The following is a 14,242-nucleotide window of genomic DNA, read 5'->3' as shown; positions in this document are numbered from 1 at the left end:
AGACCTGGAGACAGCCCTTCGCATCCTTTGCACCAATGACAACGCTTCCTGGGCTTCATAATTGATATGGGCTGAATATGCCCATAATACACTGCCGTCCTCAGCCACTGGCCTCTCCCCTTTCCAGGCCGCGTATGGATACCACCCACCCATTTTTTCCTCCCAAGAAATTGATGCCTCAGTACCTTCAGCTGGTGCCTTGGTCACTGCTATGCCCACTGGGCCAGCCGCAGACGCAGGCCAGCACCTGCTTACCGCCCCGGCCAGAGGGTCTGGCTCTCTACCAAGGACCTGCCACTGAAGGTCGCATGCAGGAAGATAGCCCCTCACTTTATTGGACCTTTTCCTATATCCAAGGTCCTCAACCCTGTGGCAGTCCGCCTCCGCCTTCCCAGAGTCTTCCGTGTCCACCCCACCTTCCATGTTTCACGCCTTAAACCAGTCCAAGCTTGGTCCCTTGTTTTTTGTTTCGGTTTTGGATCTTCCGGTTTTCTCAGGTTCGCGCCTTACCCGCCGTGGTATTTTTGATCTTCCCTATTCTCTACTCACAAACTGGATCTCTCTCTCTCAGCTTTTTTTTCGCTCGGCACAGTGGTAGTAAGTTTTCGGACACTTTGTTTTTGTGGGTTTTTTTGGGTACTACTTCAGCCTGATGGTCTTAGGTTTTCGGACACTTAGTTTTTTGTGTTTTTTCACATGTGGACTACTTCAGCCTAGCGGTCATAAATTTTCAGACACTGTGGTTGTGTGCCTTTTTTTGCAAAGACATTGTGTTTGCCTGAAATGGTCTTGTTTATTAAAGACTTTAAATATATACTTTTGCTGGCGTCCTCTGCATTTGGGTCCAACTCCCCACATCCCTAACACTTTCACTCTCACAGATACTTTTCTATCACAAATCACTCCTGCTATCACTCTTCTCCACCCACTCCATTTACATTTGCGCCATTTAGCAGAAGCCCTTATCCAGAGCGATGTACAAAAGTGCTTTGAGTCTCTAGCAATGAATCAATTTACACTGGTATGCAAGATTACAAACTTAATATAAATATAACTCTTGAATTCTACAAAGCAAACTTGGAAAGTGCTAATTTAAGTGTTTCAGGAAGAGGTAGGCCTTCCACCGTCACTTGAAGATAGTCAGGGACTCCGCTGTATGGACATCTATGGGAAGTTCATTCCACCACCTCAGTGCCAGAACAGAGAAGATCCTTGAAGTATACTTAACTCTCATTCTGAGAGAAGGTGGTAGCAGTCGAGCAGTGCTGGAGGATCTCAGACAGTGTGGTGCAGTGCGAGATGTGATGAGGTCACTGAGGTAAGATGACGCTGGTCCATTTTTGGCCTTGTAGGCAAGCATCAGTGTTTTGAATCTGGTACATGCAGCTACTGTAAGCCAGTGGAGGAGCAGCAGTGGGGTGGTGTGGGAGAACTTGGGCAGATTGAACACAAGCCGTGCAGCTCCATTTTGGATCATTTGCAGTGGACAAATAGTGTTCAGGGGAAGACCTGCCAGCAGAGAGTTGCAGTAGTCAAGTCTTGAAATGACAAGAGACTCAACAAGCACCTCGGCAGCCTGTGTGGACAGAAATGGTCGAATCCTTCAGATGTTGTAGAGAAGAAATTGACAGGAACGAGCCACATTAGCGATATGTGGGAAGGAGGACAGTTCATTGTTCATAGTTACCACAAGTTTGAGCAGTGGCTGAAGGGGAGAGCAGAGAGTCATGAAGTGTTATTTGGAGATCTTGACCTGGGATGACCAGCAGTTCTGTTTTGCTGGGGTTGAGTTTTAGTTGATGAGCACTCAAGCAGTCATAGCAGTGGTAAGAAAACCCATATGAGGATATGACTTCACCAATGTAGTGGGTATAGAGGGAAAAAAGGAGGGGACCAAGTACCGAGCCTTGTGGGACAGCAGTGGTGAGTCTGCATGGGGCAGATGTGGATCCCCTCCATGTTACCTGGTATGAGCGACCTTCCAGGTAGAAAGCAAACCATTCCCATGCTGTTCTGCGGATACCGAGGCTCTTGAGGGTAGACAAGAGAGTCTTGTGGTTGACTGTGTCAAATGCTGCTGAAAGGTCCAGGAAGATAAGTACAGATGACAGCTTGGCTGACCAAGCAGCATGCAGTTTTTCAGAAACAGCCAAAAGGGCCGTCTCTGTGGAATGTGCCGCTTTGAACCCAGACTGCTTAGGATCATGAAGGTTGTTCTGTGATAGATAGACAGAGTCAAGTCAAGTCAAGTCAAGTTTATTTGTATAGCGCTTTTCACAACAGACATTGTCTCAAAGCAGCTTTACACAAATCAACAGTTGAGGTGAATAGTGTGAATTTGTCCCTGATGAGCAGCCGTGGCGACTGTGGCAAGGAAAAACTCCCTTAGATGTTATGAGGAAGAAACCTTGAGAGGAACCGGACTCAAAAGGGGAACCCATCCTCATTTGGGTGACATCAAGAGTTTGATCATAAATCTTTCAACAATAGTTGGTTAAAAACAGTGCGTTCCAGAGATTTAGAAAGAAAGGAGAGAAGTGATACCAGTCTTTAGTTGTTGATGTCTGATGGATCCAGAGCAGGTTTCATCAAGATGGGAATGACCCTTGCTTGCTTGAAGGTAGTTGGCACATAGCCAGATGTTAATGACCCATTGATGATTGTGGAATTGAAGGGCAGGAGATCTTAAGTGATGGTGTGAAGCATAGTTGAAGGCATTGGATCCAGAGGACAGGTGGTGGGATTGTAAGATTGGATGACTTGCAGTATCTCATCTTCTGTTAAGGTTGAAAAGCTTGATAGAGAAGTAGTGGATTCCTGGCTGTGTTGTGTAGTCATTGTTGGGGAGGAAGTGAAGGTCTGGCAGATTTCCTTAATCTTTTCATCATAGAAGGAGACAAATTCATTAGCAGTCAGGGAGGATGGAGCAGGTGTGGCAGGGGGCTTGCGTAGTGAAGAGAAGATGTTGTGGAGCTTACGAGGATCTTGTGCAGAGGCCTTGAGCTTTTTCTTGTAGAAGGCAGTTTTAGCAGAAGCCACATCAGAAGAAAATTCAATCAGTTCTGCTCGGTAAGATATGCGGTCTCCACCTCTTCGCCCTGCAACTGCACCCCTCCACTGCCCTCCCTCTCATTCACACACATGTTCTCTGTCTTACTCCTACTGACTTTCATTCCCTTTCACTCCAGCGTGTACCTCCACCTCTCCAGGATCTTCTCCACCTGCTCACTACTCTCACCACAAATAACAATATCATCCGCAAACATCATAGTCCTAACCCTAACCCATCCTTCAACCTGTCTATCACCACAGCAAACAGGAAAGGGCTCAGAGCTGATCCTTGATGCAGTCCAACCTCCACCTGAACCAGTCTGTCGTTCCTACTGCACACTTCACTGCTTCACTTCACTGTCCTCAAACATGTCCTGCACCACCCTCACATACTTCTCTGACACACCTGACGTCCTCATACAATACCACAACTCCTCTCTCCACAGTCACCACTGGCTCATCCATTATGGACAAACTTATAAGGAACAAACTTATAGGCACTAAAATTTCCTATTTCAATTGTATTACTCTTTATCTCTGTAAAGCTGCTTTAGGAAAATGTCCACTGTTTAACCACTTAATTGAATTGAACTGTTATATTATAAAAAAAATATCTCCCAGGTTGTGTTGGTGTGATCTCACAGAGAAAAGCTGTAGAATTCTGGCCTCAGTTTTCAGTTCAAACGCCTCCAGTCTGAGAGAACTGGACCTGGGTGGGAATAGTAAACTTCAGGATTCAGGAGTGAAGCTGCTCTCTGCTGGACTGGAGAATCCACACTGTACACTGGAGATACTGAGGTTAGATCATCACTTACACACATGTTATGTGTCCTGGAGCACAATTTAAATAAAGCAGCAACAACTTTTATAGTTTTCCAGATTCATAAATTACAGACATTGAAATAAACATGTAGCAATCTGGAGTTCATTTTTGCTTTCATACACACATTTCATGGGCTATGAAGCAGTGTGTGTGTGTGTGTGTGTGTGTGTGTGTGTGTGTGTGTGTGTGTGTGAGATGTCAGTGTTCTGATTTATCATCATTTCTCTTCCAGGTTGTGTGGGTGTAATCTCACAGGTGAAAGCGGTAGAATTCTGTCCTCAGTTCTCAGTTCAAACTCCTCCAGTCTGAGAGAACTGGACCTGAGTAGGAATAAATTGCAGGATTCAGGAGTGAAGCTGCTCTCTGCTGGACTGGAGAATCCACACTGTACACTGGAGAAACTGAGGTCAGATCATCACTTACACACTGTGTTTATGTGATTGTCATTATTATTGTATAAACCCATAACAGTAACATGTAGAGCATTACTTCTGATGTAAAACAAGAGATTTCTACCTTTTTAAAAATAAAAAGTTAAATTATCAGTGATACATTTCACTGTATGCTAATGTTCAATTCAATTCCATTCATTTCATGTTTATTTGTATAGTGCTTTTAACAATGAACATTGTCTCAAAGCAGCTTTACACAGATAATGTGGTGATTAAAAGCAAATATGTTCTTTGTAAGTAAGTTTGTCCCTTAAGAGCAACTGTGGCAAGGAAAAACTCCCCGAGATGGCATAAGGAAGAAACATTGAGAGGAACCAGACTCAAGTGGGAACCCAGCCTCATCTGGGTTCCACCGAATATCCATTTGAAGCAGATATACAATGTTTGCGGGGTACAGTGATGATGATCTGTGATGAGGAACTGTATTCCTGAGTCAGTGTTGGAGACTGTTGACATCAACTACAGTCCAATCCATCCTCAAAGTCATGCGCCCGTTATTATTTTGGAATTTCATGGAACCACCCAAGGCGTTGATGAGAAACCGTCCCAAGCTGCACAGAGTACCCTCCAGTCGAAGAGAACACTATCCAGAGGCAGGCCTGAGAGAGAGAGAGAGAAAGAGAGAGAGAGAGAGAGAGAGAGAGAGAGAGAGAGAGAGAGAGAGGAAGAGAAGGATATGGATTATTAAGTGTACCTTTTGTTGTATGAGAGTTAAAGTCACTGTGCAGTTTGGACTCCGGCAAGACTCGCTATGGCAGCATAAAAGGGAGAACCAAAAGGTAATTCAGACATGAGGAATCTCTGGGATAAGAGACAGCCCACCACACCACCATCAACAAACCTGAGTGAATGTGTAAATGTGAGGGGACGACAGCATACAAATATCCCAGTTCACCAAACACTCTATATCCATGTTCCCTCCAGATCTGAGCCTTTACCTAAGAAAAAAAATCTACTGATCAAAGGTTTGACTGAATAAATATGTTTTCAACCTCGACTTGAACACTGAGACTGTGTCTGAGTCCCAAACACTGGTAGTAAGGCTGTTACATAAATGTGGGGCTTTATAAGAGAAAGATCTGCCCCCTGCTGTAATCTTCATTATTTGAGGAACCAACAGATAGCCAGCACCTTTTGATCTAAGTAGGCGTGTCGGATCATTCTGGTACAGAAGTTTACTCAGATACTGCGGCGTGAGAGCGTTAAGTGCTTTATACGTCAGTAGTAGTATTTTATAATCAGTGTGAGATGTAATTGGGAGCAGTGTAGATGATTAAAACAGGGCTGATGTGATCATATTTTCTAGATCTCGTGAGGACTCTTGCTGCTGCATTCTGAACTAACTGAAGCTTATTTCTGCACTTACTCCAACACCCAGACAGTAAAGCGTTACAGTAGTCTAATCTAGATGTTACAAAAGCATCAACTAGTTTTTCTGCATCCTGTAACGACATCATATTTCTAATTTTACCAATGTTTCTAAGGTGAAAGAAGGAGATCCTGGTGATATTATTCATATGAGCCTCAAAGGACTCGGGTCAATAATCACACCGAGGTCTTTGACTGCTGTACACACTGAAACAGAAACACCATCCAGAGATGCTACAGAATCAGAAAGTTTACTTCTAGCTGCATGTGGTCCTATTAAAAGTACTTCCATCTTATCTGAGTTGAGCAGAAGAAAGTTATCGAGCATCCACTGTCTAATGTCCTTTAAACACTTCTCAACATTGTTAAGCTGATCTCTCTCATCTGGCTTTGCTTAAATATACAGCTGTTTATCATTAGCATAGCAATGGAAGCGAATACCATGTTTATGAATAATTTCACCAAGAGTCAGCAGATATAAAGAGAAAATCGGAGGGCCTAAGACAGATCCTTGAGGAACACCAAACTTTACCTCAGAGAGTGTGGAGAACTCACCATTTACATCAACAAACTGATAGCGATCAGTCAAATAAGACCTGAGCCAAGAGAGAGCTGTTCCCTTTATTCCAACAACGTTCTCAAGTCTAGCAAGTAGTATTGTAAGGACACAAACAAGTAAGGAGACAAAACCCTGATCAGAGGCCAATAACAGGTCATTTACCACCTTAACTAGTGCCGTCTCTGTGCTATGATGAGGCCGAAATCCTGACTAATACATTTCAAAAATGTTATTCATAAGTAGGTGTGAGCAGAGCTGCTGTGCTACAACCTTTTCAAAAATTTTGGAGATAAAGGGGAGGTTTGATATTGGTCTGTAGTTGGACAGATGACATGGGTGAAGGTCAGGTTTCTTAATTAGGGGGTTGATAACTGCCAGTTTGAACGATTTTGGTACAAAACCAGTGCTAATGGAAGAGTTTGTTATTTTTTCTAAAACAGGTTCAATTACCTCTGGAATTATCTGTTTAAAGAAACTTGTAGGTGAGGGATGGAGATGCAGGTTGATGATTTTGATAAGGAAATAAATGAAATTAAGTCATTCTCGTGGATAGGAGTAAAACTTTGTAATTGATTGTCTGTTATAATTACACTGCTGTCTACAGAGTTACTTGTAAAATAGTTTGGATTTATTTTAATCCTCAGGATTTCTTGCCTGATGTTCTCAATTTTATTATTAAAAAAGTTCATGAAATCATTAGTACCTATTGATGGTGTGCATGTGAGTGCAGTGCTTTTATTCCCTGTTCATTTTGCTACCGTGCTGAATAGAAATCTAGGATTCTGCTTGTTATTTTCTATGAGGGTGGAGAAATATGCTGATCAGCAGCACTAAGAGATTTTCTATAAATTAGGAGGCTCTTCTTCCATGCTATTTAAAATACTGTTAATTTTGTTTGACGCCATTTACGTTCTAATTTTCGAGTGGTCTGTTTTAAGGTGTGTGTATGATCATTATACCACTGTGATGATTTTTAATCCCTGATCATTTTGGTCTTAAGGGGAGCTCCATCATCTAGGGTATAACGTAATGTTGATTCTAGGTGTTCAGTGGCCCAGTCGAGCTCTGCAGGGTCAGACGGAGATCTATCTAATATCGTAATTTCTGGAAGATTATTGATAAAATGTGCTGCTGTAGCTGACGTGAAAGTACGCTTAACACGGTAACGTGGTGAGGTAGAAATGCAATGACTGAGGCAGATTTTAAAAGAGATGAGGTAATGGTCTGAAATAGCTTCAGACTGTGGAATTATGACTACGTTTTATATTTTTAATCCAAATGTTAACAACAAATCAAGAGTGTGTCACCACTATGAGTGGGTCCTATAACATTCTGATTAATTCCAACTGAATCTAGAATGGACACAACTGCTGCTCTTAAGGAGTCTTCCTGATTATCAAAATCAATATTAAAATCAACAATTAATGCTTTGTCTAGAGAAGTAGCAAAATTTGTGATGAAATCTGCAAATTCTATGAGAAAATCAGAGTCGGGCCCCTGGGGGGCCAAAATAATTATAATTAGTGGAATTTACTGACTGGACCTGCTTTCAGAGACTGAATATTTTATGTTGGTGTAAAGAACTTCAAATGTTTTACATTTGTGTTTAGTCTTTTGTGTGACGCTTAGATTATTATTATAAATAGCTGTGACTCCGCCTCCTCTGCCATTTAGACGGGGTTGGTGTATGTAGCTATACCCAGGAGGACTCGCTTCATTTATTGCCTAATATTCATTCAGTTTAATCCACGTTTCTGTCAAACACATTATTTTAAACTCCTGGTCGGTAATAATTGAGTTTATAGTCAGTGCTTTTGGCGTGAGAGATCTAATATTCAGCAATCCTATCTTTAGATCAGAGGTGCTGCTGTGCGTTCAGTCCTATTTAATTTAATGTTAATCAGGTTACTAAAACAGACTTTCTGAGAATTCCTATATTTTGGTTTCACTCGGGGGACAGACACAGTCTCAATTTGGTGGATCCTGAGTGACGACTCTGTGCAGCTAGCAAACGGTCGGTTTAGCCTGTCTGTCTGCTCCCTGGCCTTGGCTCTAGACAGTCACTTGTTAACTAGTGCTGTTCTGAGACTATGACCTATACTACAAGAAATGAGAGCAGCACCTTCCCGAGTGGGATGGATACCGTCCCGCCCTAACAGGCCAGCCTTGCCCTCAAAAATGCTCCAATTATTAATGAAGCCCACCTTGTTTTTGGAGCACCACTCGGACATCCAGCAGTTTAGCGACCATAACCTGCTGTAGGCTACATCGCCACGTCGCATTGGGATGAGGCCAGAGCATGTTACTGCATCTGACATTGCCTTCGCTAATTTACACACCTTTATAATATTACTCTTAGTAACCTCTGACTGTCGAAGGCGTATATCATTAGCTCCTATGTGAAAAACTATCTTAGAGAACCTGTGCTTTCCTAAGAATCTAAGCTGACCTGCTATGTCCGGCGCCCTGGCTCCCGGTATACACATAACCTGTGCTGCTGGTGCCCCTAAAAGTCTAGCTAATTTCACGTGCCTCAGAATGGAGTCTCCTAAAACCAGAGCTCTTTCAGGTTTCTCAGCGGGTGCTTAACTGAGGAGAGGAAACCTGTTGGACAGGTGAAGCGGAGAGGAATGGTGCTCCCGTGGGCAAGCCTTAGCGTTAGCTTTGGCTTTGCGAGTATGCCGCCGAGTCGTCACCCATTCGCCCCACTGCGAGGGCTCTAATGCCGGAGTCAGGGGAATATTAACTCCACCTCGGGCATCCAGACTTTCCCCTGCAGAACCTGGACTTCTCTCGCACTCACTACTTTTTTCTAGACTCTGGATGCGCTCCTCTAATGCTAAGATCTTCTCCATCAAAGAGCAAACTAGCTTACACTTCACACAGATAAAATTATCGCTAACAATGGAGAAAGACTGACTAAACATGTCGCACTTCACACACTGAATGAACTGGGTGTTCGCCATAGCAGAGAAATTACGTACCTTAATGTGGTTACTGTAGAGTGTGTTAGTAGTTCTGGTGGGAATGTCCTCCACGCACTGCTTTCAAACCCTCAAACAGGGAAAAAACGCTCTTCTGAAAGCAAAAATAGACGAGACGGAGCCAACAGAAAGTAAAAGATGCAGGAAATCAAAACGATATTTTGATATTTTAAAGCGATGAAAGAGAGAAAAAACTAACTGTAAAAAATTTTAAACGCTGGTCAATGTTGTGATTTATAACAACTAACAGACACATTGTGGATTATAGATTCCATGTTGTGTATGCAAAGTAAAGTTCAACCATTTATTGAGCTGTTGTGGTCATTGTTTCATGCTTTATGTTCCTCAGGTTTCTTAATCTGATCCGGTTTTTGCCTGGCAATTTCATTTCTTAGCCATTATTGTTGTATTGAAATCCACATTCTGAATTCCATAACATTTAGGAAGCTGTGTAAAATGTAAACAAAATCAAAATGTAATTATTTACAAATCCAATTAATGCATATTTTGATTAGTGTTGAACTAAGAAAAAAATATGAAATGTTAAAATTGAGGAAATGTATCATTTTACGGACATTATAAGGTCATTTTTAATTCAATTTCTGCATCACATCTGAAATATTTAAGACACAGAAACAAAATTGTGTTACTTAAAAGACACATCTGGAGTAAACTCATGAAGTTAAATGGCAGCAGGTCAGTGACTCGATTGTGTAAGAAAAAGTTTCTTAGAGAGGCAGAGTCTCTCAGAAGAAAGATGAACATCGGCTCATCAATCTGTTAAAAAGTTATATACGTGTCTTTTAAGGGATCTTTTAGTCACAGATATAAATAATATTTAATATTTAATATTTTATATGTTTTCCCAGGTTGTGTTACTGTAATCTCACAGGTGAAAGTTGTAGAATTCTGTCCTCAATTCTCAGTTCAAACTCCTCCAGTCTGAGAGAACTGAACCTGAGTGAGAATAACCTGCAGGATTCAGGAGTGAAGCTGCTCTCTGCTGGACTGGAGAATCCACACTGTACACTGGAGATACTGAGATCAGATCATCACTTACACACTGTAGATGCTGCATTTCTGTCATATGGCTGTTTTAGATGAATAAAATGTTGTGTGTCCTGAAGCACAATTTAAATAAAGCAGCAAAAACTGCTATAGTTTTCCACATTCATAAATAACAAACACTGAAATTGAAACACTGGAACGTTTAACAATCTGGAGTTTCTTCCTGCTTTCACGCACACACTTCATGGGCTGTAAAGCATTGCTCTGTGTGTGTGTGTGTGTGTGTGTGTGTGTGTGTGTGTGTGTGTGTGTGTGTGTGTTAATTTGAATATTGCTATTTTTTTCTCTACAGGCTGGAACGCTGCAGTATTACAGGTGAAGGTTGTGCTGCTCTGGTTTCAGCTCTGAGGTCAAACACCTCATCACACCTGAGAGAACTGAATCTGAAACACAATGAAGCAGGAGAATCAGGAGTAAAGCTGCTCTCTGATCTACTGAAGGATCCACACAACAAAGTGAAGCCATTACAGTAAGTTCTTGAGTTACTGTTCATTTTTTTTTACAGGTTCTACATTTATTTCTGTGATTGTTCTGCATGTATTTTGGACACTGCAGTATAAATCCTGTACACTGGAGCTGTTAAACACTCAAACAGCTTTAAGATTCTACACTCAGAAGATGTGATTACTGATTATGATAAAAATGAAATAAAAATCTGATGATTTTACTCCTTTATTACAGGTTCTGATCTGAGTCTCACACACAGAGGATTATGAGGAGAAACTTTGACAAAGTTATTAACATGTAATGTTTCATTCGATATTCATTTTGTTTAAAAAAAATTAAGTAAGTGTGATGTGTACAAATTATTTTATACAGAAGAACTGAATCAGAGTACAGAAAAGTCTTTATACTGATACAACAGTCTAGTTTGTTTAATTATGTGAATAATTGTCATAAATGTTTCATTTTCACTTCTATTATATTAAATTGTGCTCATACACAAAAAAAATTATTCTACCCTGTCAATTGTGACTTGTTTGATATTTTTCCCTTTTTTCCTTTTCTATTATTAAGCAATGTTACATTCATATGATATTCTCATAAATATCTGAATTTATCCAGACTTGATAAACACAGACTGCCTTTTCTTGAGACCAGAAAATATTTGAAGTGTGTCTTACGATGCACTGGCTTGTAAATTGTTATACTGAAATATCAGAGCAATACCAAATTTAGCATATAGAGGGCGCACACTACTCACCTTATACAGAGACTTTCACATGACACGCTTAAAATAGAGGTCAGATAATAAAATATACTGTGTATGCATGTGTGAGTCATGTATACGTGTGTAAATTGATTATAAATCTATATTTAAAATGTATATAATCCCAATAATAACAAATATGTAATAAAGTGTAGAATGTGTTAACATTGTGTGTCGTTGTTTCTGTGTGTGAGGGTGAGCGTGTTTACCTGTGTCACTGATAGATCAGTTTGTGTGTGAGAGACACTGGTAGAGGAACTAGAAGCAGAACTCACACAGGACTGCAGTGAACAGGCTTTAACGAGAAGTTGTGAAGTAAAACAAATGCTGTGCTGTGCAGCTCAAGAAAAGGCAAACAGATGACAACTTCAACCAACCAGCAAAAAAACAGTTAAATAAACTCAGACAAGACTCCAGTGGAAACAAAAGGAGTTAATAAGAAAAGAGAAAAAACCTGAGAACAACCGAGAACTTCTCTATGATTACTGTTGGACAATTAGGAATCACGTCATCTTTCAAGTAAACACTGATTTTTGATTGTGTAAATATGCAGGCATTGTAAACGTCCATGAATGTGTAGTTAAAATCGCAGAAGCCTCTGAGGAGAATTTGCTTTTCCTGTTTGTGCAATCAGTGAAGTTCGCTGAAGGCTGTTTAATTTCAATATGCATGCAGTCAATAAACACTGCGGTATTCCATGTGTTACCCTGCACACTGACTATTTTAGACACAGTTTTTCAGGCTAATCCAAAGACATTTACGGTTTTTAGCAGTGTAACTTTGTAGATTAAATAGTGTAAAAAACATGCAACCTTTGTAACAAAGTCCACCGGTGATTGTAATGTATGCTGGCTCTTACCACTAGGTGGTGCCTGGTAAGAAATAAATAAAAGAGAAATGAGAGTGGAGTCACAGAATCCACATGTTGTGGTGTTTCCTTAATAATATCTTTTGGAATCTTCACTTGATAAGACTTAACTGCTAACATAAATACTACAGGTGATCATTTGTGGACATAAAGAAAGATGAGAGGTGAGTGAAGGTTGTGACTCTGAATAGAATAGAAATGTTCTCACATTCACCTACACTAAACAGATCAGACTCTGATGTGTATCTGGAAGTTAAAGGGGTAATGATAAATGTCATTAGTACAAGTGGGTGTGAGATGGAAGAGGAGGAAATATTCTGGAGAGTGAGATGAAGTGGTAGAAGGTGAACCTAGGAATGAAAGATTGTTGGTTGGGGCAGACTTTAATGGACATGTAGGTGAGGGGAACAGAGGTGATGAGGAGGTGATGGTAGGTATTGCCTTAAGGAGAGGAATGTGGAAGGGCAGCTGGTGGTAGATTTTGCTAAAAGGATGGAAATGGCAGTGGTGAACACGTATTTTAAGAAGAAGGAGGATCATAGGGTGACCTATAAGAGTGGAGGAAGGTGCACACAGGTGGACTATGTTCTATGTAGGAGATGCAATCTGAAGGAGATTGGAGACTGTAAGGTGTTGACGGGGGACAGTGTAGCTAGACAGCTTTGGATGGTGGTCTGTAGGATGGTTTTGGAGGTGAAGAAGAAGAGGAGGAGAGTGAGGACTGAAAGAAGAATAAGATGGTGGAAACTGAAGGAGGAAGACTGTAGTGTGAGGTTCAGGGAAGAGGTCAGACAGGAGCTCGGTGGTGGTGAAGAGGTGCTGGATGATTGGGAAACTACTGCAGAAGTGATGAGGGAGGCAGCTAGAAAAGTACTTGGTGTGACATCTGGAAATAGAAAGGAAGAGAAAGAGACGTAGTGGTGGAATGAGGAAGTGCAGGAGAGCAGAAGGAGAAAGAGGTTGGAGAAACAGAATTGGGATCGACAGAGAGATGAGAAACGTAGGACGAGTACAAGAAGATGTGGCAGCAGGTAAAGAGGGATGTGGCGAAAGCCGAGGAAAAGGCATATGAGGAGCTGTATGAGAGGTTGTACACTAAGGAAGGAGAAAAGGATTTGTAGGCCGGGCAGAGGGACCGAGCTGGGAAGGATGTGTTGCATGTTAGAGCAATAAAGGATGGAGATGGAAATGTGTTGACTAGTGAGGAGATTGTGTTCAGAAGGTGGAGGGAGTATTTTGAGCAGCTGATGAACAAAAAAAATGAGAGAGAGAGAAGGTTGGATGATGTGGAGTTAGTGAAGCATGAAGTGGATAGGATTATTAAGGAGGAAGTGAGAGCAGCGATTAATAGGATGAAGAGTGGAAAGTCGGTTGAACCAGATGACATATCGGTAGAAGCATGGAGATGTTTAGGAGAGATGCAGTGGAGTTTTTAACCAGATAGTTTAACAAGATTCTGGAAGGTGAGAGGATGCCTGAGGAATGGAGAAGGAGTGTGCTGGTACCGATCTTTAAGCATCAGGGGAATGGAGTTGATCAGTCACACCATGAAGTTATGGGAAAAAGTAGTGGAAGCTAGGCTGAGAAAAGAGGTGACCATCTGTGAGCAACAGTATGGATTCATGCAGAGGAAGAGCACCACAGATGCCTTGTTTGCTTTGAGAATGTTGATGGAGAAGTATAGAGAACATCAGAAGGAGCTCATCTCATCTTCTCCCGCTTATCCGGGGCCGGGTCGTGGGAGCAGTAGTCTAAGCAGAGATGCCCAGACTTCCCTCTCCCTAGACACTTCTTCCAGCTCTTCCGGGGGGACACCGAGGCGTTCCCAGGCCAGCCGGGAGACATAGTCTCTCCAGCGT

General features: G+C 41.6%; 1 protein-coding gene across 6 annotated transcripts in view; it reads left to right on the top strand.

Moving 5' to 3' along the window:
• LOC310728167 (protein NLRC3-like) overlaps nt 1-14,242 on the top strand; it is a 38,831-nt gene that overhangs the window by 21,748 nt on the left and 2,841 nt on the right. Inside the window, exons 6-9 of one of the 6 annotated variants that reach the window (XM_083545352.1) lie at nt 3,673-3,849; nt 4,107-4,280; nt 10,598-10,774; nt 10,987-11,533. In XM_083545352.1, the coding sequence (XP_083401478.1) occupies nt 3,673-3,849; nt 4,107-4,280; nt 10,598-10,774; nt 10,987-10,993 (535 nt within the window). In that variant the 3' untranslated portion in view covers nt 10,994-11,533. Of the gene's footprint in view, nt 1-3,672; nt 3,850-4,106; nt 4,281-10,106; nt 10,397-10,597; nt 10,775-10,986; nt 11,534-14,242 lie in introns of those variants that run through there. The other 5 variants (XM_083545351.1, XM_083545354.1, XM_083545355.1 and 2 more) reach the window with 5 other exon arrangements.

Source organism: Silurus aristotelis, assembly GCF_946808225.1.
Source record: "Silurus aristotelis genome assembly, chromosome: 1".
Lineage (NCBI taxonomy): Eukaryota > Metazoa > Chordata > Actinopteri > Siluriformes > Siluridae > Silurus > Silurus aristotelis.
The sequence above is the reverse complement of the archived record's forward strand: the minus strand, read 5'-3'. Positions and strand labels throughout refer to the sequence as shown.